Source organism: Anomaloglossus baeobatrachus, chromosome 1 (genome assembly GCF_048569485.1).
Source record: "Anomaloglossus baeobatrachus isolate aAnoBae1 chromosome 1, aAnoBae1.hap1, whole genome shotgun sequence".
Classification (NCBI taxonomy): Eukaryota; Metazoa; Chordata; class Amphibia; order Anura; family Aromobatidae; genus Anomaloglossus; species Anomaloglossus baeobatrachus.
The window spans coordinates 510,453,905-510,480,796 of record NC_134353.1 but is presented as its reverse complement, the minus strand read 5'-3'; the positions used below and the strand labels follow the sequence as shown (position 1 = coordinate 510,480,796).

At 43.0% G+C, this 26,892-nt stretch overlaps 1 protein-coding gene across 1 annotated transcript in view; it reads right to left on the bottom strand.

Moving 5' to 3' along the window:
* Positions 1-491: 491 nt before the first annotated feature.
* XPA (XPA, DNA damage recognition and repair factor) overlaps positions 492-26,892 on the bottom strand; it is a 77,224-nt gene continuing 50,823 nt past the window's right edge. Inside the window, exons 5-7 of the mRNA XM_075316090.1 lie at positions 20,036-20,201; positions 9,027-9,144; positions 492-695 (exon numbers count right to left, since the gene is read on the bottom strand). Coding sequence (XP_075172205.1) covers positions 547-695; positions 9,027-9,144; positions 20,036-20,201 — 433 coding nt within the window. The 3' untranslated portion in view covers positions 492-546. The remainder of the gene's footprint in view (positions 696-9,026; positions 9,145-20,035; positions 20,202-26,892) is intronic.

The window sequence follows — 26,892 nt, the reverse complement described above, 5'->3', positions numbered from 1 at the left end:
AAATTTTAAATTATGTTGAAATAAAAAGGAAATATTTATATTATTATTTTGGTGCTGGATTCTACTATTTTTTGATATTGCTATATAATTCCTTTTGTATACATTTATTCCATATACTGTAGTTGCTTACTAAATCATGTAAGCAACCATTTATTTTTTGCTTAATTTTATATATTCTGTATAGAGAAGTCCAGAAAACTATACAACCTAAAACAGTGTAGAAAGTATAAGAACACCAAAAATGTGGTAGAAACACTTTTGAAAAGTTGCAAACTTTTTGCAACTTCTGGCATTTGGGTGGGACGGGGTGATGCCAGCTTGTCTATTTCATGACGAGTTGTAGTGTACTTTACAACATTAATCTTACTCCAGTCTTTGACTGCAGTAAGATCTGTGGTGAAGCTTACCTCACTTTTAGGACCATTAATCAGGCACCTCTGACTCCAATGCACCCCATCATCAAAATTAGTGTAAACAATGGTAATCGGCAATGAAAGTGCAAATTCATATTTATTTCAAATGTAAAAAGTAAATTTTCCATGAAATTCACATTTTCTCATAATTTAATTCATGACCACAGGTTGTGCATGTCTTCTTATACATATCCTCCTCAACATGTTCCTCTGGCCCATATTCATGTTGATGGCCGCCAACATCTTTTTTCCATAAACTGCTCCTTACAGCACGACGAAGTTCTGTAGAATAGATGATTTATGTCAATATTTTCAAGTTTTAGAAAATTAAGGATGAAGCCAAACACATTTCATGAATACTAGCAAGACAGCCCAACTATGTGATGTGAATGCCAGTGTCCCAAAACTCCATTTAAGAAATATGACATACAAAAGAGGGATTCGATATGATGGATGTCATGGCTCTAACCACATACAGTATCTATTGGAGGTACAAGTGGAAAACCAGTATATTTCACAGAAAACTTAAAGGGTTCTCCAACTTTATTCACATCTATGTATACCTGCTAAGACACATGTAAACACGTGTGTATTGATTTTCTATGCAGAAACAAGTGTTCCCGGAGACACACAATCCAAGGTGCACGTGTCTGAAGAAGGCATCCACAGTATATAACTTGAGTAAAGGACCGACACTTCAAATCTTCCAAAGTTTATAAGAATTTATTCCATATAAGCAAAATACAGGCGTAAATACAAGTTTATGCCGTTATTTTGCTTATATGGAATAAATCCTTATAAACTTTGTAAGTTGTCGAGTGCCGGGCCTTTATTCAAGTTATGTATTGATATTAGGTCATCACTCACATCCCACTGTGAAAGTGACCAGTGTTGTACAACCCTTTAAAAAGGTTGTTCTCAAGATGCCTCTTGAGCAGCTCACAACTCTGCAGTCTCCTTACTTCCAGGTTTCTAGCAAGGTCTCTACTTTGAGTTAGGGTAGATCAAAGTATTGTAGTGCGCATGCGTTCTTCGACCTTTCCTCATGTCTGCAAATTACAGTACATTGATCTGCCCTCAACGTAGGACACATCATTCACGCTGGGCTGGGAAGAAGGAGAACGGTGATTGCAGCAGTGAGAAGGCACAGGACCGCTCGCTAAATGAGTATAATAAAGGCGTTTTTTTATTTTATACAGATCAGCCTGGGCCCTTATATACAGATCGGCCTGGGCCCTTATGTACGGTATTCTGGAATCCTGCATATAAGGGCTCACTGATGGTGGCCGCAGCTCATAAGGGAAAATCCTGGTGACCGGTTCCCTTTAAATGTATTTTATTGGGATTTTATGTGATATAACAACACGAAGTAGCACGTATTTGTAAATTGTAAAGCTAATTATACATGGTTTATGGGTGTAACATGAAAAAAATGTGGAAAAGTTCATGGGGTGTAAAGGCACTGTGGTAAAAATTACTGTCTTCTACGACATCCAGCCACAGGCATAGGGGTGTTCAGCCAGCCCTTGATTGTCACCTGTCACTCACCAGGTTTGAAAGCAGCATAACGTAGGGGCAGAGATCCTGATTCCAGCGGTGTGTCACTTACTGAGCTGCTTAGTGTAGCTTTGATAAAATCACTGTATAGCAGGAGATTACTATTACAGGACTACCTGTCATGCTGCCAGGTAGTCAAGCATATTCATGAGCTCTGTATAACTGCTAGATCTGCAGCAGATAAAATGATTTTATCAAAATGATAGCAAACAGCTCAGTAAGTGACAAATCACTGGAATCGGGGTCTGTGTCTCTACATTATGCTGCTCTCAGTTGGGGAAGCAAAAACCTGCTGACTGCTGACTTCTGTTAAAGGGAATCTGTTAGACAGCGGTCATCTGCCCTCTGTGGAGCCAGCTGTTTTTCTGAGGCCCTACCCAAGTCTTTAAAGAGCTCCATGACGGGTATATCTGACATGGGGTGTTAAGGTGGGTAAAACTAGTTATTTTTCTACAGGCGCCAGAGTGCAGGTTGGATGTGAAGACTAGGATATCTGATCTATAGTGACCCTATGCTTATGGCTTCAGTCGCATTTGCCTAGACCATAGATCTCAAACATGCGGCCCGCGGGCTGCATGCGGCCCCTGAGGCTGCTTGTTACAGCGCGCAGACCCCGTGACAATCGCGGCTCTTTGCCTGACAGGACATTACTACAATTAAATAATTTGCGGTGCCGCGCAGAGGAACGGTCTGCATTATACCAATGGCTGCTGGCCACCAATCAGATGCAAGGAAGTAACGTCACTGTATGTCGTCACTTCCTTGCATTTGATTGGCGGGCAGAAGCCATCTCCTCTGCGTGGCACTACAAATGATTCAATTGTAGTAAAGTCCTGCCGACGCCGTGCTCACGATCAGGACCCGCTGCGTCCTGGACACAGCGGGTCCTGACCTGCGAAGTCACATGTCTCCTCCGCAGGAGACCGCAGCTGCCCGCGATCAGGGTTCGGAGAGCTGTGGTCTCCTCTACTAAACTAAAACTACTGGGCACACTACTACAAGGATGGCACAAAACTACTGGGCACAATAATACAAGGATGGGCACAAAACTACTGGGCACACTACTATAAGGATGGCACAAAACTACTGGGCACAATAATACAAGGATGGGCACAAAACTACTGGGCACAATACTACCAGGATGGCAGAAAACTACTGGGCACACTAATACAAGGATGGCACAAAACTACTGGGCACAATACTACAAGGATGGGCACAAAACTACTAGGCACAATACTACAGGGCACAAGGATGGGCACAAAACTACTGGGCATGATATTACAGGGCACAAGGATGAGCACAATATCACAAGGATGAGCACAATACTACAGGGCATGATATTACAGGGCACAAGGATGAGCACAATATCACAAGGATGAGCACAATACTACAGGGCACAAGGATGGGCACAATACTACTGGGCACATGGATGGGCACAATACTACTGGGCACAATATCACAAGGATGAGCACAATAATACTGGGCACAAGGATGGGCACAATACTACAGGACACAAAGATGGGCACAAGGATGGGCACAATACTACAAGGATCAGCACAATACTACAGGGCACAAAGATGGGCACAATACTACAAGGATCAGCACAATACTACAGGGCACAAGGATGGGCACAGTACTACTGGGCACAATACCACAAGGATGGGCACAATACTTCAGGGCACACGGATGGGCACAATACCACAAGGATGAGCACAATACTACAGGGCACAAGGATGGGCCCAATACTACAGGGCACAAGGATGGGCCCAATACCACAAGCATGAGGACAAAACTACTGGGCATAATACTACAGGGCACAAAGATGGGTACAATACCACAAGGATGGGCACAATACTCCAGGGCACACGGATGGGGGATATTACTGCAGCATGGGGACATTACTACAAGATGTTGACTGAGATTACTATGTGATGCTTCTAATTGTAAAACATTTTTACAAGGTGATAAAATGTAAAACAAAATTCAAAATAAAGCATGACTTTTTTTTGCCATTAAAAATGCTTTTTTAGATTTAAACTTAACTAAACAAAAAAGTGCAGGTTTGTTATAATAAACAAGCAAAACATTTTCAAAAAAGTGATCCAAAGATGTATAGAAAAAAATATGAAATCATTAAAAATGTCACTTTGTCCTGCAAAGAATTCGACCCCTCTCAATTTTTTTTTTTCTATATACGGCCCATGCACCCAGCTGAGTTTGAGACCCCTGGCCTAGACTAACTGGATATAAAGGTATAAAGCATAGTGTCACTACTAGAAATGAGCAGAGCAGAACTTTAAAGTTTGGTGTTCATACTGAGCACAAAAATAATCAGGAAAGAGATCTGACTAGTGGAAGGAGAGATGGAGGAATACTGCTGAGCTCTTCCTCACTCGATAGCACGCTCTATTACTATATCACTATCTTCTAACATCAGGAGAAAAGCGTGCTATCGAGTGAGGAAGAGCTCAGCAGTATTCCTCCATCTCTCCTTCCACTAGTCAGGGTAGATTCAGGTCTCAATGCTAAAGTGCCCCGATTATAGACATATTTAGAATATCTGGTGCATGAGGAAATAGCTTTATAAAATATCTGGCATCAGACAAGTCTGATCTCTTTCCTTATTTATACATCTGACTGCTTTGATTCGCCAAAATGGTTCTATAATTTTTTATTTCAGTTCTGCTTTAAAGAAACGTAAGTACTGTATTTTTCGGACCATAAGACGCACCCTGGTTTTAGAGAAGGAAAATAGGAAAATATTAAAATTTTAAGCAAAAAATGTGGTCATGGCACACTTATGGGGCGAGGATCTGCTGCTGACACTGTTATGAGGGTAATGTCCCCAAATTCTCTACTAAGGTACCCCCTCCTGGTAATGATCCTCCTGCCTTGTATGTATATATGTCACTCATCCTGGTATAGCCCCATCTTGCTATATACGGCCATCCTGGTATGTACTCCCATCCTGCTATATACCTCATCCTGCTATATACCTTCATCCTGCTATATGCCATCATCCTGATCATATATCCCCATCCTGCTACATGCCATCATCATGATCATACAGTTAAGTCCAGAAATATTTGGACAGTGACACAAGTTTTGTTATTTTAGCTGTTTACAAAAACATGTTCAGAAATACAATTATATATAATATGGGCTGAAAGTGCACACTCCCAGCTGCAATATGAGAGTTTTCAGATCCAAATCGGAGAAAGGGTTTAGGAATCATAGCTCTGTAATGCATAGCCTCCTCTTTTTCAAGGGACCAAAAGTAATTGGACAAGGGACTCTAAGGGCTGCAATTAACTCTGAAGGCATCTCCCTCGTTAACCTGTAATCAATGAAGTAGTTAAAAGGTCCAGACCTTTTAACCTGGGGTTGATTACAGGTGTGTGGTTTTGCATTTGGAAGCTGTTGCTGTGACCAGACAACATGCGGTCTAAGGAACTCTCAATTGAGGTGAAGCAGAACATCCTGAGGCTGAAAAAAAAGAAAAAATCCATCAGAGAGATAGCAGACATGCTTGGAGTAGCAAAATCAACAGTCGGGTACATTCTGAGGAAAAAGGAATTGACTGGTGAGCTTAGGAACTCAAAAAGCCCTGGGCGTCCACGGATGACAACAGTGGTGGATGATCGCCGCATACTTTCTTTGGTGAAGAAGAACCCGTTCACAACATCAACTGAAGTCCAGAACACTCTCAGGGAAGTAGGTGTATCTGTCTGTAAGTCAACAGTAAAGAGAAGACTCCATGAAAGTAAATACAAAGGGTTCACATCTAGATGCAAACCATTCATCAATTCCAAAAATAGACAGGCCAGAGTTAAATTTGCTGAAAAACACCTCATGAAGCCAGCTCAGTTCTGGAAAAGTATTCTATGGACAGATGAGACCAAGATCAACCTGTACCAGAATGATGGGAAGAAAAAAGTTTGGAGAAGAAAGGGAACGGCACATGATCCAAGGCACACCACATCCTCTGTAAAACATGGTGGAGGCAACGTGATGGCATGGGCATGCATGGCTTTCAATGGCACTGGGTCACTTGTGTTTATTGATTACATAACAGCAGACAAGAGTAGCCGGATGAATTCTGAAGTGTACCGGGATATACTTTCAGCCCAGATTCAGCCAAATGCCGCAAAGTTGATCGGACGGCGCTTCATAGTACAGATGGACAATGACCCCAAGCATACAGCCAAAGCTACCCAGGAGTTCATGAGTGCAAAAAAGTGGAACATTCTGCAATGGCCAAGTCAATCACCAGATCTTAACCCAATTGAGCATGCATTTCACTTGCTCAAATCCAGACTTAAGACGGAAAGACCCACAAACAAGCAATACCTGAATGCTGCGGCTGCAAAGGCCTGTCAAAGCATTAAGAAGGAGGAAACCCAGCGTTTGGTGATGTCCATGGGTTCCAGACTTAAGGCAGTGATTGCCTCCAAAGGATTCGCAACAAAATATTGAAACTAAAAATTTTTTTTTGGGTTTGGTTTATTTGTCCAATTACTTTTGACCTCCTAAAATGTGGAGTGTTTGTAAAGAAATGTGTACAATTCCTACAATTTCTATCAGATATTTTTGTTCAAACCTTCAAATTAAACGTTACAATCTGCACTTGAATTCTGTTGTAGAGGTTTCATTTCAAATCCAATGTGGTGGCATGCAGAGCCCAACTCGCGAAAATTGTGTCACTGTCCAAATATTTCTGGACCTAACTGTATATCCCCATCCTGCTACATGCCATCATCCTGCTCATATGTCCCCATCCTGCTCGTATGCCATCATCCTGCTCGTATGCCCCCATCCTGCTCGTATGCCATCATCCTGCTCGTATGCCATCATCCTGCTCATATACCTCCGTCCTGCTCATATACCTCCGTCCTGCTCATATACCTCCGTCCTGCTCATATACCTCCGTCCTGCTCATATACCTCCGTCCTGCTCATATACCTCTATCCTATTCATATACCCTCATCATGCTCATATACCCCCATCCTGCTCATATGCCATCATCCTGCTCATATGCCATCATCCTGCTCATATACCCCCCTCCTGTTATATGCCATCATTCTGCTCATATGCCATCATCCTGCTCATATGCCTCCATCCTGCTCATATGCCTCCATCCTGTTCATATACCTCCATCCTGTTCATATACCCTCATCATGCTAATATACCCCCATCCTGCTATATGCTATCATCCTGCTCATATGCCATCATCCTGCTCATATACCTCCGTCCTGCTCATATACCTCCATCCTGCTCATATACCTCCATCCTGCTCATATACCTCCATCCTGCTCATATACCTCCATCCTGCTCATATACCTCCATCCTGCTCATATACCTCCATCATGCTCATATACCTCCATCATGCTCATATACCTCCATCATGCTCATATACCTCCATCATGCTCATATACTCCCATCCTGCTCATATACCTCCATCCTGCTCATATACCTCCATCCTGCTCATATACCTCCATCCTGCTCATATACCTCCATCATGCTCATATACCTCCATCATGCTCATATACCTCCATCATGCTCATATACCTCCATCATGCTCATATACCTCCATCATGCTCATATACTCCCATCCTGCTCATATGCCATCATCCTGCTCATATGCCCCCATCCTGCTATATGCCATCATCCTGCTCATATGCCATCATCCTGCTCATATGCCATCATCCTGCTCATATGCCATCATCCTGCTCATATGCCATCATCCTGCTCATATACCTCCATCCTGTTCATATACCTCCATCCTGTTCATATACCCTCATCATGCTCATATACCATCCTGCTATATGCCATCATCCTGCTATATGCCATCATCCTGCTCATATACCTCCGTCCTGCTTATATACCTCCGTCGTGCTCATATACCTCCATCCTGTTCATATACCCTCATCATGCTCATATACCCCCATCCTGCTCATATGCCATCATCCTGCTCATATGCCATCATCCTGCTCATATGCCATCATCCTGCTCATATGCCATCATCCTGCTCATATGCCATCATCCTGCTCATATGCCATCATCCTGCTCATACGCCATCATCCTGCTCATACGCCATCATGCTGCTCATACGCCATCATGCTGCTCATACGCCATCATGCTGCTCATATGCCATCATCCTGCTTATATACCCCCATCCTGCTATATGCCATCATCCTGCTATATGCCATCATCTTGCTCATATACCCCCATCCTGTTATATGTCCTGCATCCGTGGTACACAAAAAAATAAATAAAACTTTTATACTCACCTTTCCTCGCTCCACGCAGCATGGCAGTCTGTGCCGGCAGCGCTGTGTGGAGCCGGCCACGATCCCTGCAGCATCGCGATGTCCTCCTGTCTGTGCCGGTGCGGCTGTGTGGACACGTGCGCACAGCGATGACGTCATCGCTGTGAGCACTGCTAGTCTCCACACACAGCCGCGCCGGCACAGACAGGAGGAGATCGCGATGCTGCAGGGGAACGGTGAGTACACGGATTCACTGCACCTCGCGCTGATGATGATGCGTGGGGGGCAGCGAATACAGCCGCACATGATCACTCCAGGCTGTAGTTTCCAGGGGTGATCATGGGGTTGGCTGTTTAGTAAGCGTGCACCCCCCCGCCTGTTATCCCGCCCACCTGTCAGCGCCGGCTTCAGCGCTGAGAGATAGGCGGGAGGATGGGCGTGCATATGTAATGAGCGGGCCCAAGTGGTCACGGCAGGCACTGCTGCAGCCTGCTCGTGCCCCCGATGACCCGCTCCACCGCAGCACCCTCATTCCCCGCAGCCCTACATTCAGACTATAAGATGCACCCCCCACTTTCCCCCAACATTTGGGGGGGGGGAAGTGCGTCTTATAGTCCGAAAAATATGGTAACTAAACTTAGGCATGAATTTCCCCTGAATATATGTTATATTTAGTGCATATAATATTGTTATAAATGTCATTTTAACTAGATTTCTTCTGCAACAAAGTTAATACCTATACTGTAATGTAACTATTGATGAAATGAGATATATTTTGGTACTTTACCCTTTACTTTCTTGTCAAATTTTTTTTGCTTCATTTTATCTCTGTTATCTTGTCGAACTTCCTTTGCTTCTTCTATGGCCTCTTCAGTACCCCAGACTTCTAAAGCACGTTTGACTATCTGGAGAGAAAAAAAAAAAAAAGGAACCGCATAAGAACTTTATGGTACAGCAGACATGGCAAACTACATACCAAGGTCCATAACTGGCAGAATAACCACTAGTGAAACTTGTTAAGATTTATACAAACAGCCAGGATATGAGTAATCTCTAATCCAGTCTGTTGCAGCAAATCCCTGGCTGTTTTTCACAACTGTGGTCCTGCTATTGAATGAGTGTCTAAAGGGCTATACCTAAAGTTGAGCGAGGATCTAACTATTCGTACTTGCTATACTCATAACGAATTCTTTCTAATACTCACGTATTTGTTCCGAATAGCATGTGCAATGCAAGTCAATGGGAATACTCAGAATGTAACGAGTAACCCGAATGCCACACTATTCGCTACTTGCATGAACAGTGCGGCATTCAAGTTACTTGTTACTTTTGCGAGTTTTCCCCATTGACTTGCCTTGCACACGCTATTCGGAATGAATACGCGAGTATTAGACAGTACTCTTTAGGATTATGAAAGTTAGGTACACACTCAACTCTAGTTATTTCGATCTCCAAGATCCTATCTCGATATGTAGTAGGTATAATAAAAATATTAGCACATACTTCCAATTGGAAATGTAGGATAGTTTTACTGATTACTTAGGTCTTGAACTTCATGTGCAGGGCACTGCAGCCTAGGTATTCACGGTTATGACCACTAGCAACTGACTCGCTAATTGTCACTATATCAGTGGTCATAACCATGGATACCTGAGATGTAATGCCCTGCACATGAAATGGGCAATCAGAAGAACTATACTACATTTCTAATCAAAAGGTATTTGCCAATATTATTTCATCTACTGCATATTAGAGTAGGATCTTGGAGATGGGCAAACCCCTTTAATAACTGAACCATTAGAAAATGAGAGCTATAACAATTCAGTGCCTCAGAGGACCCATGCCAGTATGCTATTATACTGCTAGCCATTAAGCAATTAAAGGGGTTTTCCAGGAACATATATTATTATAGCAATGTGCAGCCTATCAGAAATAAGGAAACTTCACAATTTTGCTCTGTTCCTGAGCGGTCATATGGTTATGCGACCTTAAAGGCTTATTCCCAGCTCCAAGACCCTCTCCCACTATGTAGTAGGTATATTAGCAAAAACCTCCAATTAATAATGTAGTATCGTTATTCTGAAAAGTTGGCACTTACCTCATGTGCAGGGCATTACAGTAGCTTAGGTATCCAAGGTATGGCCATGAATATAGGGATAGTTAGCTGCTAATGGTAGTAACCATGGATACCTAAGCTACTGTAATGCCCTGCACATGAGGTAAGAGAAATGGCTAATAAGGAGAACTACGGTATACTACATTTCTAATTGGAGGTATTTGCTAATATTATTATTACACCTACTACATATTGGGATAGGAACTTGGAGGTGGGAATAACCCTTTAAGCTCCTTACTTCTGCTACAGTCAGAGAATTTATTGTCAATACTTTGAACATCTCAGCCATCAATTCTGCAGTGCTCATCAAACGGTGATGTCATTGTGGGTGTGGCCAGAGAGCCTTGGCAATTTTAGAAAGACTGATGATGTGCACAGAGAGGGAAAGAGAGCACATGGACGTTGCAGGCTCCACACAGATCAAGTAATCTGATCAGTTTGTCATTATATGAAGAGGGGATTATGCTAGTCCTAGATTACATAAAAATAGATGACTATTATAGGACTCTGTTGCCCTACAGTACACTGAGAATACTAATGCCCTTACATGTAACATTACTGACTGCAGGAGACTGTCAAGATAACGTATACCGGGTGAAATAGGAGGCATAATAAGAAAAAGAATTTGTAGGGGCAGCGATTTATCCAAATTGGGACTGTAGAGGAATCTCTGTATGGAGCTTTATAGGTGAACTGGGTGGGCACTGAGGGTGTGAAAGATACAACTCTGGCTCTTAGGCTAAGGTCACATGACCATAGATTCTCTCACCCAAGATAATCAGGTCGAGTTTTCTAAACACACTAATCAATCTGAATCAGAGTTTGATCCGCATGTCAGCATAGTGTGATCCAATTCTTTCGGATGACCGAATTGGAGTACACTGTGAGGGGAAAATGGATAACAAAATGTCTCCATCTTCTCCATTCTGGGAGTCCGTGGAATTTTGACTCCAATTAGATGTTATCCAAGTGCAGTCACATGTTATTCACGCAGTTGAATGGTTGAGTGGCATACAATTTGAGTGTCGGATCGTAGAATGCTTCATTTTTTTCTCATGCCCAACTGCCATGAGAAGAAGAATGGTGATAAACACTGACACATTGAATAACATTGGTCCAAGTGCTGGCTGATATAAAAAAAACAAACTATACTGTCCATAGAGTTATGTATCAAATACCAAATGCGATACACAGATCTGCATCACACTCAGCAGAGTGTATCTTATCCTGTAATGTGTCATGCACAGCTCAGGGGACTGTATCTAATCCTATCATGTGTGAAACACTCCCCTGAGCAATGAATCTTATCCTACCATGTGTGTTGAGCCATGTATCTAATCTCATCATGTGTGACAAAGTCCTCAGAGCCCTGCATTTAATCCCATCTTGTGTGATACAGTCTGTGTATCTAATCCCATCAAATGTGATATGATTAGATACATGGCTCAGCAAACCATCATGTGTGATCCAGTCAGCTAAACTAATATAAATATATATATTCCCATCATTTGTGATACAGTCTGCTGATCTGTGTATTTAATCCTATCATGTGTGATATAGCAAGTTTAGCCATACTAGCCAATTAAAATCGGCACTGCCAGCCATCCTCGATGACACTGTCCACAATTCTGTATCACATTGTAGTAAATAGAACTTAGCACTCACAATTCTGTATAATTCTGATCAATTACATTAAAGAATATGTAAAAGGTACACAACATTGCTGTGTATAATCTACACACATTTTATGTACCGTATTTTTCGCTTTATAAGACGCACTTTTGTTCCCCCAAATTTTGGGGGAAAGTAGGGGGTGCGTCTTATAAGCCGAATATACGGGGGGGGGGGGGTGTATGTGTATATATATATGTACACTGCAGCGTCCAGGGGAGGTGGGGGCAGCAGCTCTGGAGCACAGGGGAACGCTGCGGGCTGCTGCCTTTGATCTCCTGCACCCGCTCATATAATATGCACAGCCGCTGTCAATCTCCAATGGTGCTGAAATCGCACGCAGTGAGGGGCTGGGGCAGCGGTGCATATTATATGAGCCTGCGTCCCAGTGTGATCGCACATGCCCACCCCTGTGTTAGATTTGGCCCCCAGGCTGCTGCTCATTCTAAAATAAAAAAGCTTTACTTACCCCTGCAGCGTTTCTCCCCGTGTCCCTGCTTCCACTGTGATCAGGCAGGCAGAGATCTGTCTGCTGTGCCGATCACATGACCGCACTGAGAACCAGGAAGTAAGGAAGAGAAGCACGGAGCCAGACAGGAGGGAGCTCAGCGCTAGAGGAGATAAGGAAAGAGGGTTTTATTTTACTTTGGGCAGCAGCCTAGGGGCCATATCTGACACAGGGGGACTTGTGCGATCTATAGGGGCCATGGGCAGCACTATGGGGGCGATATCTGACACAGGGGGACTTGTGCGATCTATATAGGGGCCATGGGCAGCACTATGGGGGCGATATATAACACAGGGGGACTTGTGCGATCTATATAGGAGCCATCGGCAGCACTATGGGGGCGATATCTAACACAGGGGGACTTGTGCGATCTATAGGGACCATGGGCAGCACTATGGGGGAGATATCTAACACAGGGGGACTTGTGCGATCTATATAGGGGCCATGGATAGCACTATGGGGGCGATATCTAACACAGGGGGACTTGTGCGATCTATAGGGACCATGGGCAGCACTATGGGGGCGATATATAACACAGGGGGACTTGTGCGATCTATATAGGAGCCATGGGCAGCACTATGGGGGCGATATCTAACACAGGGGGACTTGTGCGATCTATAGGGGCCATGGGCAGCACTATGGGGGCGATATCTAACACAGGGGGACTTGTGCGATCTATAGGGGCCATGGGCAGCAGCATGGGGGCGTTATCTAACACGGGAACGTGTGCAATCCATAGGGGACCATAGGCAGCACAGGGGAACGTGTGCCATCACAAGGGGGCTATATTCAATATAAGGGGGCCATATCCAGATTAAGGGGGCTAATTTTAGGATGGGGGGGCTATGAGGGACATATACCCTATATGATTTGTTAGAGGGACACTGGCATTATAAGATGGACCCCATTTAACATTAAAAAAAAAAAAATTCTCTTTTCCTTCACCAAATTTGGGGGTGCGTCTTATAATCAGGTGCGTCTTATGAAGCGAAAAATACGGTAATTATCAAGCATACTGGGTTTTCTTTTGTATATTTTCATTATATTGTTTGGCTATTGATTTACACACAGATTTCTTGTTTATTTTCTTATGTGCAGCATTATTGATGAGGTTCATGTGTTGACCGAAACTTCTATATTTTGGATAACTTACACTTAATTGCATCTATACAGAATTTGGAGTGTCAAGTTCTATTTATGTTTATTTAGGGGTTAGGATCGTACTTGGTCACTAAACACAAAAGTACCATGTTCTATGCATAACATTGCAGTCACCAACAAATGTCTCTATGCTGTGATCCTAAACTTCATCTTCCCAGGGGAGGAGTGACATACACTTTAACAGATCACGCCTACATTTACTGCAGTCGTAATACAAGGTAGCACTACAATATCATTTCATAGCAAATGTCAGCAGCTTCTCGCCTAGTAGTTAAAAGTATCAAAAACTTTTATTATGACTACCACATACAGTGCCTTGCTAAGGTATACGGCCACCTTGAATTTGTCAACCTTTTCCCACATTTCAGGCTTCAAACATAAAGATAAAAAATGTTAATGTTATGGTGAAGAATCAACAAGTGGGACACAATTGTGAAGTTGAATGAATTGTATTGCTTATTTTAAACTTTTATAAAAAATAAATAACTGAAAATTGGGGCGTGCAATATTATTCGTCCCCTTTAAGCTAATACTTTGTAGCTCCACCTTTTGCTGTGATTACAGCTGCAAGTCGCTTGGGGTATGTCTCTATCAGTTCTGCACATCGAGAGACTGAAATTCTTGCCCATTCTTCCTTTGCAAATAGCAGGAGCTGAGTGAGGTTGGATGGAGAGCGTTTTGTGAACAGCAGTTTTCAGCTCTCCACAGATTCTCGATTGGATTCAGGTCTGGACTTTGACTTGGCCATTCTAACACCTGGATACATTTATTTGTGAACCATTCCATTGAAGATTTTGCTTTATGTTTGGGATCATTGTCTTGTTGGAAGACAAATCTCCGTCCCAGTCTCAGTTCTTTTGCAGACTCCAACAGGTTTTCTTCAAGAATGGTCCTGTATTTGGCTTCATCCATCTTGCCATCAATTTTAACCATCTTCCCTGTTCCTGCTGAAGAAAAGCAGGCCCAAACCATGATGCTGCCACCACCATGTTTGACAGTGGGGATGGTGTGTTTAGGGTGATGAGCTGTGTTGCTTTTACACCAAACATATCATTTGGCATTGTGCCCAAATAGTTCGATTTTGGTTTTATCTGACCAGAGCACCTTTTTCCACATGTTTGGTGTGTCTCCCAGGTGGCTTGTGGCAAACTGTAAAGGACACTTTTTATGGATATCTTTGAGAAATGGCTTTCTTCTTGACACTTCTATTAATGGCCAGATTTGTGCAGTCTGCGACTGATTGTTGTCCTATGGACCGACTCTCCCACCTCAGCTGTAGATCTCTGCAGTTCATCCAGAGTGATCATGGGCCTCTTGGCTGCATCTCAGATCAGTCTTCTCCTTGTTTGAGATGAAAGTTTTGAGGGACGTCCGGGTCTTGGTAGATTTGCAGTGGTATGATACTCCTTCCATTTCAATATGATCGCTTGCACAGTGCTCCTTGGGATGTTCAAAGTTTTGGAAACCTTTTGTAACCAAATCCGGCTGTAAACTTCTCCACAACAGTATCACGGACCTGCATGTTGTGTTCCTTGGTCTTCATGATGCTCTCTGCTCTTTAAACAGAACACTGAGACTATCACAGAGCAGGTGCATTTATACGGAGACTTGATTACACACAGGTGGCTTATATTTATCATCATCAGTCATTTAGGACAACAGTGGATCACTCAGAGATCCTCAATGAACTTCTGGAGTGAGTTTGCTGCACTAAAAGTAAAGGGGACGAATAATATTGCACGCCCCACTTTTCAGTTTTTTTATTTTTAAAAAAGGTTTAAAATAAGCAAAAATTTCATTCAACTTCACAATTATGTCCCACTCGTTGATTCTTCACCATAACATTAACATTTCAGGCTTCAAACAAAGATAAAAATGTGGGTATAGGTTGACAAATTCAAGAGGGCCGAATACTTTTGCAAGACACAAGAGGAAAAGAAATTCAGCTCACCCAATCTGATGGAGACTTGAATGGAGGAGAGGTGCACGGAAGGTAAGCCGACCGGGCTGAAGACACAGTATCTAATAATTATGACATGTAATTTCTGCGTGGCATAAAACTCTTAAAGGGAACCTGTCACCAGATTGGCCGCAGTTTATAGGGACCTAAAGTATTGTGGTGCGCATGTGCAGCTGGTCTTTGACCTTTCACTACACATTACAGTACTTTGCTCTGCCCACAGGAGGGCAGAGAGACATGTGCAGGGGTGAAATGGAGGACACTGTCTGGATGATGTAGTACGAGTCATCCACATGGAGCAGGAAAGAAGGACGGTGACAGAAGGAAGAGAGGAGGCGCCGGACTGAGAGCAGCGATGCCCATCGGACCGGACCGCCCCGCAGGTGAGTATAATAAAAGCTGTTATACAGATCGGTCTGGGCACTTGTATACAGTATTCTGGAATACTGTATATAAGAGCTCCTTGGTGGTAGCTCCATCTTATAGGGGACAAATCTGATAACAGGTTCTCTTTAAGATAATACCCAATTTAAAGTGTAACCGTTGTTTATTTTTTACTTCAGAAATAGTACACACAAAAATAAGAAACTTTGTAATATATCTTAATGAGAAAAATCTGCTTCTTTCTCCGGCAGGACTGAGCTTTCATTTTCAGAATTTCTAGTTCTTGGGTAAAATCTGTATTCAGTGGAGCCAATTGTGACATTACAGCGATAGGAGTTGTTACTGGTGAGATTCTATGTAATAGGATGGCTCTGCCTCTAGCACCCTCCCTCCCTCGGCCCCCTAGCTGCCTCCCTCCCTCGGTGCCTCCAGCTCCCTCCCTCCTCCAGTCTACATAGAATCTTTTCAGTAGTCACTGCAATCTCCTAAGTCTTTTTTTTTTTTTTTACTGAAAACAGATTTTACCTCAGAATTGAGGATTTTGAGAATGAATTACCCTGGCCTACATTTGTTAAAAACAAATTCTTCAGACCGAAGTATTTTTTGCAGATTTTACAAAAATACAAAAGGTGCCGAATTCAGATACAAAGTAAAAAAATATGCAATACATAACATTTTGTCACAAATGAGAAGTGTTTTCACTACAGGTTTTAAAATTGATTATCAGGGGTAATAAGAAATTATGAAGAAGCAAAAGCATGAAATATATTTGTTTTATTGCAAAAAACGAGCTTAACGTCTGAATAAGAGAGTAATAATTGTGTAAATGTTAATTGCTGGGGAGAAATTTTCTCTTTTTGGATACTCTACAGTCATGGACAAAAGGTTTGAGAATGACACCAAAATTATATTTTCACATGATCTGTTGCCCTCTGGTTTCTAATTGTGTTTGTCTGATGTTTACATCACATACAGAAACATAATTGCAATCATATTATGAGTACCAAAAGGTTATATTGACAGTTAAAATGAGTTAATGCAGCAAGTCAATATTTGCAGTGTTGACCCTTCTTCTTCAGGACCTCTGCAATTCTCCCTGGCATGCTCTCAATCAACTTCTGGATCAAATCCTGACTGATAGCTGTCCATTCTTGCATAAGCAATGCTTGCATTTTGCCAGAATTTGTTGGTTTTTGTTTGTCCACCCGTCTCTTGATGATTGTCCACAAGTTCTCAATGGGATTAAGATCTGGGGAGTTTCCAGGCCATGGACCCAAAATCTCTATGTTTTGTTCCATGTGCAATTTAGTGATCACCTTTGCTTTATGGCAAGGTGCTCCATCATGCTGGAAAAGGCATTGTTGGGCGCCAAACTGCTCTTGGACAGTTGGGAGAAGTTGCTCTTGGAGGACATTCTGGTACCATTCTTTATTCATGGCTGTGTTTTTAGGCAAGACTGTGAGTGAGCCGATTCCCTTGGCTGAGAAGCAGCCCCACACATGAATCGTTTCAGGATGCTAAACAGTTGGCATGAGACAAGACTGGTGGTAGCGCTCACCTCTTCTTCTCCTAATAAGCTGTTTTCCAGATGTCCCAAACAATCGAAAAGGGGATTCATCTGAGAAAATGACTTTACCCCAGTCCTCAGCAGTCCACTCCCTGTACCTTTTGCAGAATATCAGTCGGTCCCTGATGTTTTTTCTGGAGAGAAGTGGCTTCTTTGCTGCCCTCCTTGAAACCAGGCCTTGCTCAAAGAGTCTCCGCCTCACAGTGCGTGCAGAAGCACTCACACCAGCCTGCTGCCATTGTTGAGCTAGCTCGGCACTGCTGGTAGTCCGATCCCGCAGCTGAAACAGTTTTAAGATACGGTCCTAGCGTTTGCTGGTCCTTCTTGGGCGCCCAGGAGCCTTTTTGGCAACAATGGAAGCTCTCTCCTTGAAGCTCTTGATGATGTGATAGATTGTTGACTGAGGTGCAATCTTTTTAGCTGCGATACTCTTCCCTGTTAGGCCATTTTTGTGCAGAGCAATGATGGCTGCATGTGTTTCTTTAGAGATAACCATGGTTAACTGAAGAGAAACAATGATACCAAGCACCAGCCTCCTTTTAAAGTGTCCATTGGTGTCATTCTTACTTAATCATGACTGATTGATCGCCAGCCCTGTCCTCATCAACACCCACACCTGTGTTAATGGAACAATCACTAAAACAATGTTAGCTGCTCCTTTTAAGGCAGGAATGCAATGAAGTTGAAATGTGTTTTGGGGGTTAAAGTTCATTTTCTTAGCCAATATTGACTTTGCAAGTAAATGCTGTTAAGCTGATCACTCTTTATGACATTCTGGAGTATATGCAAATTGCCATTAGAAAAACTTAAGCAGTAGACTTTGTAAAAATTAATATTTGTAGCATTCTCAAAACTTTTGGCCATGACTGTATAAAAATTAGGATCATGCTGTAAGCACCAGCTATGGTTGGCCATCATGTCTGTGTTCCATCTTCCTTGATATCTATGGTGCATGCTCCTGATGTCTTGGTGAAAGTGTTCTCCTTGTTCTTCACTCACAGCACCAAGATTGGAGGGGAAGTAGTTCATGAGGCTATTTAGGAAATGGAATTTGACACTTATGTTTGCTCCTTTGTTTGGGCATTGTAAACCAACCACACATGTAACAGAATATCTCAGGATCATTCCTGCACCATCCGCAAACGGTTCTAAGGGGTACTTTGCACGTTGCGACATCGCTACTGCGAAATCGTCGGGGTCAAATCGAAAGTGACGCACATCCGGCGCCGGTAACGACGTTGCAACGTGTAAAGCGTAGGAGAGATGAACGAGAGTGAAACAGTCAAAAATCGCTGATCTGTGTCACGTCATTCATTTTCATGTCGGTGTGTCCGCAGGTACAATGTTGTTTGTCGTTCCTGCAGCTCCACACATCGCTGTGTGTAAAGCTGCAGGACCGACAAACATCTCCTTACCTGCGCCCGCCGGCAATGCGGAAGGGAGCAGGTGGGCGGGATGTTTACGTCCCGCTCATCTCCGCCCCTCCGCTTCTATTGGCCGCCTGCCGTGTGACGTCATTGTGACGCCGCACGACCCGCCCCCTTAGGAAGGAGGCGGGTCGCCGGCCAGAGCGACGTCGCAGGGCAGGTAAGTGCGTGTGAAGCTGCCGTAGCGATAATGTTCGCTACGGCAGCTATCACAAGATATCGCATGTGCGACGGGGGTGGGTACTATCGCGCTCGGCATCGCTATCATCGGCTAGCGATGTCGCAGCGTGCAAAGTACCCCCAAGTGTCTGATAACAAATTTAAAAAAACATTATTAACAGAGTGAAATTTGCTGCAATTTGTAAGTCTCTTTAACGACTCAATGCTGCCACTGGCTTTCATGTAGTTTTTAACTGCTTATTAAGCAATCTTCCTATTAGTTATACTTATTTGCCTATTCAGTATTTATTTTTGCATATTCATCATATCTAAATAATATAATGTTACATTATTACTGTAAAAGTTCCTTCGTAAACAGTGTTTTGTGGAGAAAGCGGGTGTGATTTTTGAATTCGGCACCAAAATTCATAATGATCATGTTATCTTGTAGTCAACAAAATTGAAGTAGAGCAGTGTTATCTGTCTTGGCTGAGAAAGAAGCAGATTTGTCTTTCTTATTTTCATGTTTTCTATTGATGTAGGAGATAAAAATGAAACTGATGTTTACACTTTAAATGGGGCATTACCTTAAGAGAGAACTGAGCTCCCCTTCTCCCCCATTTAGCACTCCAGACTGGAAGAGACCATGCATGTAGAATATGGGAATTGTGGACTCTCCTAAACTGCACTCAAGAAAGGACACATGCTTAGATGGCCACTTTCCCAACTTAACCCAGTTATGGAATAAAAAAAAGCATGTGTGCCCTAAGGGTTGGCATTTTGGACTGCAGGTTGAAAGGAGCTAGCATGAAAAAAAACAAAACACAAAACATGTTTCTGTACCTGCAATTTCAGGTAAAGTTTCATGTCGCCCCAATGAGAATTGTGAGGGTTTTTCTTTAACATATACTTCAGTACAGGCTCCCTTTTATCAATATCGCAGTCTTTTAGTAAATACTCTTTCTTGGCTTCAGTCCTTGTTATGAGTTTATGTTTTTCTTCTGTATCTCTAAGACATAAAAATTACAAATCAAATAAAATATTCATTTCCAATTAATAGATGTGTTCATAATCTGTGAAAGAGGAGGAGGGGACAAGCTAATTCAGAAAACGGTCATTGGCCTGGATTCATTAGAAGTCGCATTCTGCATACCAGTTTTAAGGCCGTCACCTTCCTGACCAAGCAGATGTATTCAGATCTGACCAGTGTCACTTTATGTGGTAATAACTCAAATGCTTCAGTATATCTCAGGGATTCTGACATTGTACTTTATATAAATTTATGAAATAATATAAAAAATTTGTCAAAAATTTAGAAAAATGTGCAATTGCCAAACTTTAACATTTTTATGCTCTTAAAGCAGATGGTCATACCAGACAAAATAGTTAATAAATCACTTTAACTCATGTCTACTTCATGTCAGCTTCATTTTTTTAAACAAGACTTTTCTTTTATGTTGGAATACTAAAAATTTTGCAGCAGGTTCTCATTTATTTCAATCAAAATTTACTAAATCTATATTTTAAAAGGGACCACTTCACTTTTAAAGTGACTTTTAGGGGGCTGTATATCAGCAAAAGCCCAAGTCACAATTTTAAAAACTGCATCTCTAAAATATTTATAACCACATTCAAAAAGTTTGCTAACCCTTTTTGTTTGCTTCCCAAGACTTAATGCAAACAAGAAGAAAAAAAATGAAAAATTACATTTTTGTTTACTAAATCTTGTTTTAGCCTCAAATTTTTCATTTTCACAAGGGTAAAAGGAGAAAATGGGCTCCATGATTAGTTGTGCAAATTCCCAATACCCCATATATTGTTGGAAACTACTGTTTGGGTACACAGGACAGCTCTCAAAAGGGAAGGTGCAATATTTTATTTTTTTGCAGCTCAAATCTGGCTGGAATATATTGTGGATGCCATGTTGCAATTGCAGAGCCCTCCATGTGCCAAAACAGCAGAAATCCCTAAACAAGTGACCCCATTTTTGTAAATAAACCCTTTGAGGAATTCATCTAGTGTAGTGGTAGTGGCGAGCCACAGAATGGAAAAGGAAAAAAAAAAACACCAAAGATTTCTCAAGAGTACGCCGATACCCCATATGTGGTCATAAGCTACTGCATAGGCAAACGGCAGGAAAGGAGCCTCAGTTTAGTTATGGAGCTCAAAAGATTGTGGACGCCATATCACATTATCAGGACCCCTTAAGTTCCAAAACAGCAGAAACCCCCACAAGTGACCCCATATTGGAAATTACACTGTTTTGCCACTTTGCATACCAAAACAATTTAAAAAAAAAAATAAAAATAGTCTTTGCACGGCCATATTCAAAGAACTGTAGCTCTTATTTTTCCTCTAATGGAGCTGAGTGGTGGCTTGTTTTTTGCAAGACGAAATTTCATTTTCAGTTATACCAATTTTATTCAGATACGACTTTGATCGCACATTATTGCACTTTTTATTTGGTAATATGATGAAGGAACAGGTTTTGCCACCTTCTTTTTCTGGTCTTCACTGTATAGGTTAAATAGTGTGAACATTTTTATCCAGGAGGTCATTCCAGAAATTACAATATCAAATGAGTACTTTTTTTGTGTATGTATAATTCTTCCATAAAATAGCGTATTTATTTTTGTATTTTTTTCGTGTTTTTTTTTTCATTCTTTATTTTGTGTGGGATTTTTTTTGCAGCCATTAATCATGGCATTTAGAAGGTTAAAACAGCCTGAGGCTAGCTTACATGGCGATAATGTGATAGGGACCTGTACCAATCAGGTACCGAAGAAGTCACTGGTCTCAGGCGATGTTTAGCAACAGAATCCTGAACTTGATCTCTGCCCACTGTAAATTTACAATGGCGCTCCACAAAGCCCAGAATGCACCAACGTATATTTGACATTAGCATTTGTTATTTTCAAGCTCCCTTGTGGGACAAAATTAAAAATACTAAAAAAAAAAAAAAAAGTTAAAAAGTGTGAAATTTAAATTGAACATAAGAAAACCACAAATCACAATTTAAATATTAAAATAATGGTTGAGCTGTGAAAAAATATAACATTACTGGTATAATCATGCTTGCAACAATCCATTCTATAAAACTTCACTATAGCATTATTTATCTAAAAAGGTGATAGTCGTAAAAGAAAAAGAAGTAAAGAATAAAAAGGTATAAATTGATATCAAACAAAACTAGGTAAACTCATACAGCTCCAGTAATGGAAAATTATTATAAATCTGTCTCTCAGAATATGGGGACACAAACAGAAATTATTTCAAAGCCCATTTTTACTGTACAAATCAAAGAAAACATAAATATAACTAAAAACATTTGGTGTGGTCAAAATTGTAATGAACCACTGAATACATTTTAAAAAAGTTAATAAATAAGGGAAAAGAACTTAAACAATGGGACTGACAAATACAATTCAGTACTAGAGTTGAGCGCGGTTCGCAGTTCGAGGTTCTCCAGTTCGCGGCTCGAGTGATTTTGGGGGCTGTTCTAGATCGAACTAGAACTCGACCTTTTTGCTAAAGCTCGATAGTTCTAGATACGTTCGAGAACGGTTCTAGCAGCAAAAAGACAAGCTAATGACTAGCTGGCTTTCCGCTGTAATAGTGTAATTCACTCTGTGACTCACACTATTATGAAATTTCAGCTTATAGAACAGCGCATTCAGATCACTGCTGTTTGGATAATGGCGATCGCCATTTTTTTTTTTCCTTGTCTTCCTTCCCTAAGCGCGCGCGTGTAGTGGGGCGGGCCAGCATGTCAGCCAATCCCAGACACACACACAGCTAAGTGGACTTTTAGCCAGAGAAGCAACTGCATGTGTGATAGGATGTCCATGTCACATGTCCCTGCATTATAAAAACGGACATTTTCCTCCAGCACGCCATTATCTGCCTTCTGCGTCTTGGTGTCAGTCACCGCTGGCGTAGCTCCTGTCTCCGATACTGCTGTGTACGCTCTATACACAGCGCTATACAGAATAGGGATAGAAGTTTCTTTCAGCCCTTGTAAGGGCTAATACCGGCAGGGTCAGAGCCATAGGTGACAGTCAGGTCCGTGAAAACAGATTTTAACAGCTACACAAGATGACCGTCTGTGTAGCTAAGGTCAGGGATTTCCCCATTAGGAGGGATAGAAAGGGAGGCTTCCTTTCCTCTACCCAGACCCACAACCCTGCCACTGTACCCTCCTGCCCTTGCACACTCAAACTCATTGTTACTAAGCCATTATACTAGCAAACACTGAGGAAACTTAGTGGCATCCTAAAAGTGGCTGTTGGACTTCCATTAGTGTCCTACTGGTGCAAACCTATGTGCAGCACCTCTACATTGCACACTCAATCTCATTGTTACTAAGCCATTTTACTAGCAAACACTGCTGCCAGTTGAAGGGCCGTAGTTGCATTGTCAGGGATAATTATTGTTGTTTATTCTGCTATTAATAAAGCTAGACCACCGCTGCAATCTACACCACCTCAATTTTTACTACCACATTTTAAGTGCACAATCTTGTCGCAATCAAAATGAGTAGCAAAATGACAGATGCTGGTGGAAAGGGGAAGAGGCGTGTTGGAAAAGGAAAAAAAGGGTTTGTCCGTGGGGAAGGTGGCAAAGCTCCATTAACATCTGCTGAAGATAGACCATCTTCCAGCAAAAGTAAGATGTCTACTACTTACCGTGGACAATCCGATGTGCTCCCTTTTTTAAGGACACGAACAACTGGAACAAAGGTAGATGATGGCCAAAAAAAGAAAATGCTTGAATGGATCTCAAGTGGTCCAACAAGTGCCCTCTCCTCCACCTCAACTACCGCATCCAAAAAACACCAGTCCTCTGAGCTGTCATCCCAATCACACTTGCTTTCTCCCAGCTCTGAAGTCTCCATCTGCCCTGCACAGTATGGTGGAACTGAGATGGCTGAGTCTGCAGAGCTGTTCAGTCACACTATAGCCTGGGAATCAGAGGTCTGCTCCCAAGCTACAGTGAGTACAGACCAGGAAATGGTCTGGAGTGATGCCCAGAACCTTTGTGACTCAGATTCAGGCCGTGATGACCAAGTTTCTGAGCATAATGTTGACCCTTATTCACAAACCGAAACACCTGTTGTAATAGACAATGAGGAACATACTGATGACGATGAGACGCAGATACCAGATTGGGATGACAACCTAAATATTCAGTCAGGGCAAGAAGAGGCTCGGTCTGAGGGTGAGGGGAGTGCAAACACAACAATTGATGAGGAAGTTCTAGATCCCACCTACTGTCAACCCACAGTCAGGCCCTCGAGGAGGTCAACAGAGACGGTGGAGGAGGATGCAACTGACGACGAAGTTACCTTGCGCCTTCCTGGACAGAGTCGGAGTACTGGTAGCACGTCTACAACTGCATCCTCAGCCACCACTGTACCTCTGAGCACTAGTCGGGGTGGATCAGCAGGTCGCATGCCCTCTAAGCCTTGCCTAGCCTGGTCCTTTTTTGACATAGCAAAAGATCGCCCAAATTATGTGATCTGTAAAATTTGTCATGATTCTGTTAGTAGAGGGCAAAACTTCAGCAGTTTGACAACTTCTTCCATGAATCGTCACATGAATAAATATCATATGTCCCAGTGGGAAGCTCACCGTGCTGCAATGCGGCCTAGCGGAGAGAACTATCCACCGCCTGCCCCTTCCAGTGCATCCGCGTGCTCTTCATCTTCTAGGACTGTGGGGACAGCTGTCACACCTGGTTTTCCACGCACAACTTCCACCACTGTAACCGCAACAGGCAGTTTGCTTGGTAGGTCGTCAGTTGTTTTGGAAGGGGAAACAAGTGCGTGTGTACAGCTCTCTCAGACATCGATAGCATCAACGTTGGATGAAGGCAACATCAGGTCTACGCCTGCACTTTCCTCACAAACCTGCATTTTTCCAGGGACACCCTACTCAACACCGTCTACACACAGCAGCCAGATCTCTGTCCCTCAGATGTGGACAAATAAAAGGTCATTTCCTGCGACCCATGACAAAGCTAAGAGGTTGACTTTATCCCTCTGTAAGCTCTTGGCTACCGAAATGCTGCCTTTACGCCTGGTGGACACACAGGATTTTAGAGACCTTATGTCTGTCGCTGTGCCCCAGTACCAGATGCCCAGTCGCCACTACTTCTCTAAGAAAGGTGTGCCCGCGCTACACCAGCATGTCGCACACAACATCACCGCTTCCTTGAGAAAGTCTGTGTGTGAACGGGTGCATTTCACCACTGATACTTGGACCAGTAAGCATGGACAGGGACGTTACATGTCGATGACTGGGCACTGGGTAACTATGGTGATAGATGGTGAAGGGTCTGCTGCACAAGTCTTGCCATCCCCACGACTTGTGTGTCAATCCTGTCTGTCCAAGTTCTGCCACTGCTTCTGCCTCCTCCACCTCATCTGGATCCTCCACCTCCGCCCCAAGCCTGCCTGGTCAGGCCACCAGCGTTCTCACTGCGCAGAAGGAATCACGCACCCCTCATTACTATACTGACAGCAGAGCGCAACGGCATCAGGTGGTCTTTAGCTTGACATGTCTTGGAAATAGGAGTCACACAGCGGCTGAGTTGTGGGCAGCTCTGGAGACTGAGTTTAATAAATGGTTGTCTCCACTCAACCTGCAGCCTAGTAAGGCCGTGTGCGACAATGCTGCAAACCTGGGTGCGGCCCTTCGCCTGGGCAAGGTGACACACGTGCCTTGTATGGCTCACGTGTTGAACCTTCTTGTCCAGCAATTTTTAACACACTATCCCGGCCTAGATGGCCTTCTGACCAGGGCACGAAAACTGTCTGCTCACTTCCGCCGTTCAACCGCCGCAGCTGAGCGACTTGCATCGCTCCAGAAGTCTTTCGGCCTGCCGGTTCATCGTCTGAAATGCGATGTGGCGACACGCTGGAATTCGACTCTCCACATGTTACAGCGACTGTGGCAGCACCGCCGAGCCCTGGTGCAATACGTCATGACGTATAGCCTGGGCCAATGAGATGCAGAGGTGGGGCAGATCACCCTGATGGAGTGGTCTCAGATCAAGGACCTATGCACCCTTCTGCACAGTTTCGACATGGCGACGAATATGTTTAGCGCTGACAATGCCATTATCAGCATGACAATTCCAGTCATTTACATGCTGGAGCACACGCTAAACACTATTCGGAGTCAGGGGGTGGGACAACAGGAAGGGGAGGAACTACAGGAGGATTCATATGCGCAAGACACAACAACATCACCAAGGTCCAGATATTCATCATCACCAACGCGGCAGGCATGGGACCATGGGGGACAGGGATCAATAAGGGCGCATGGTAGCAGGCGAAATGTTGAGGAAGGTGCAGGAGAACATGAAGAAATGGAGGACGAACTGTCCATGGACATGGAAGACTCAGCGGATGAGGGAGACCTTGGTCAAATTTCAGTTGAAAGAGGTTGGGAGGAGATGTCAGAGGAAGAAAGAACGGTTAGCACCTCTATGCCACAAACACAGCGTGACTTGGTCCGCATGGCTGCGCAAGACACATGAGTGCCTTCTTGCTGCACTACCTCCAACATGACCCTCGTATTGTCAAAATTAGAAGTGATGATGACTACAGGCTTGCCACACTATTAGATCCCTGGTACAAGTTCAAAGGGACGCACGTATGCAGGAGTATCAGCAGAAGCTGTTACTCGATCTTAGCT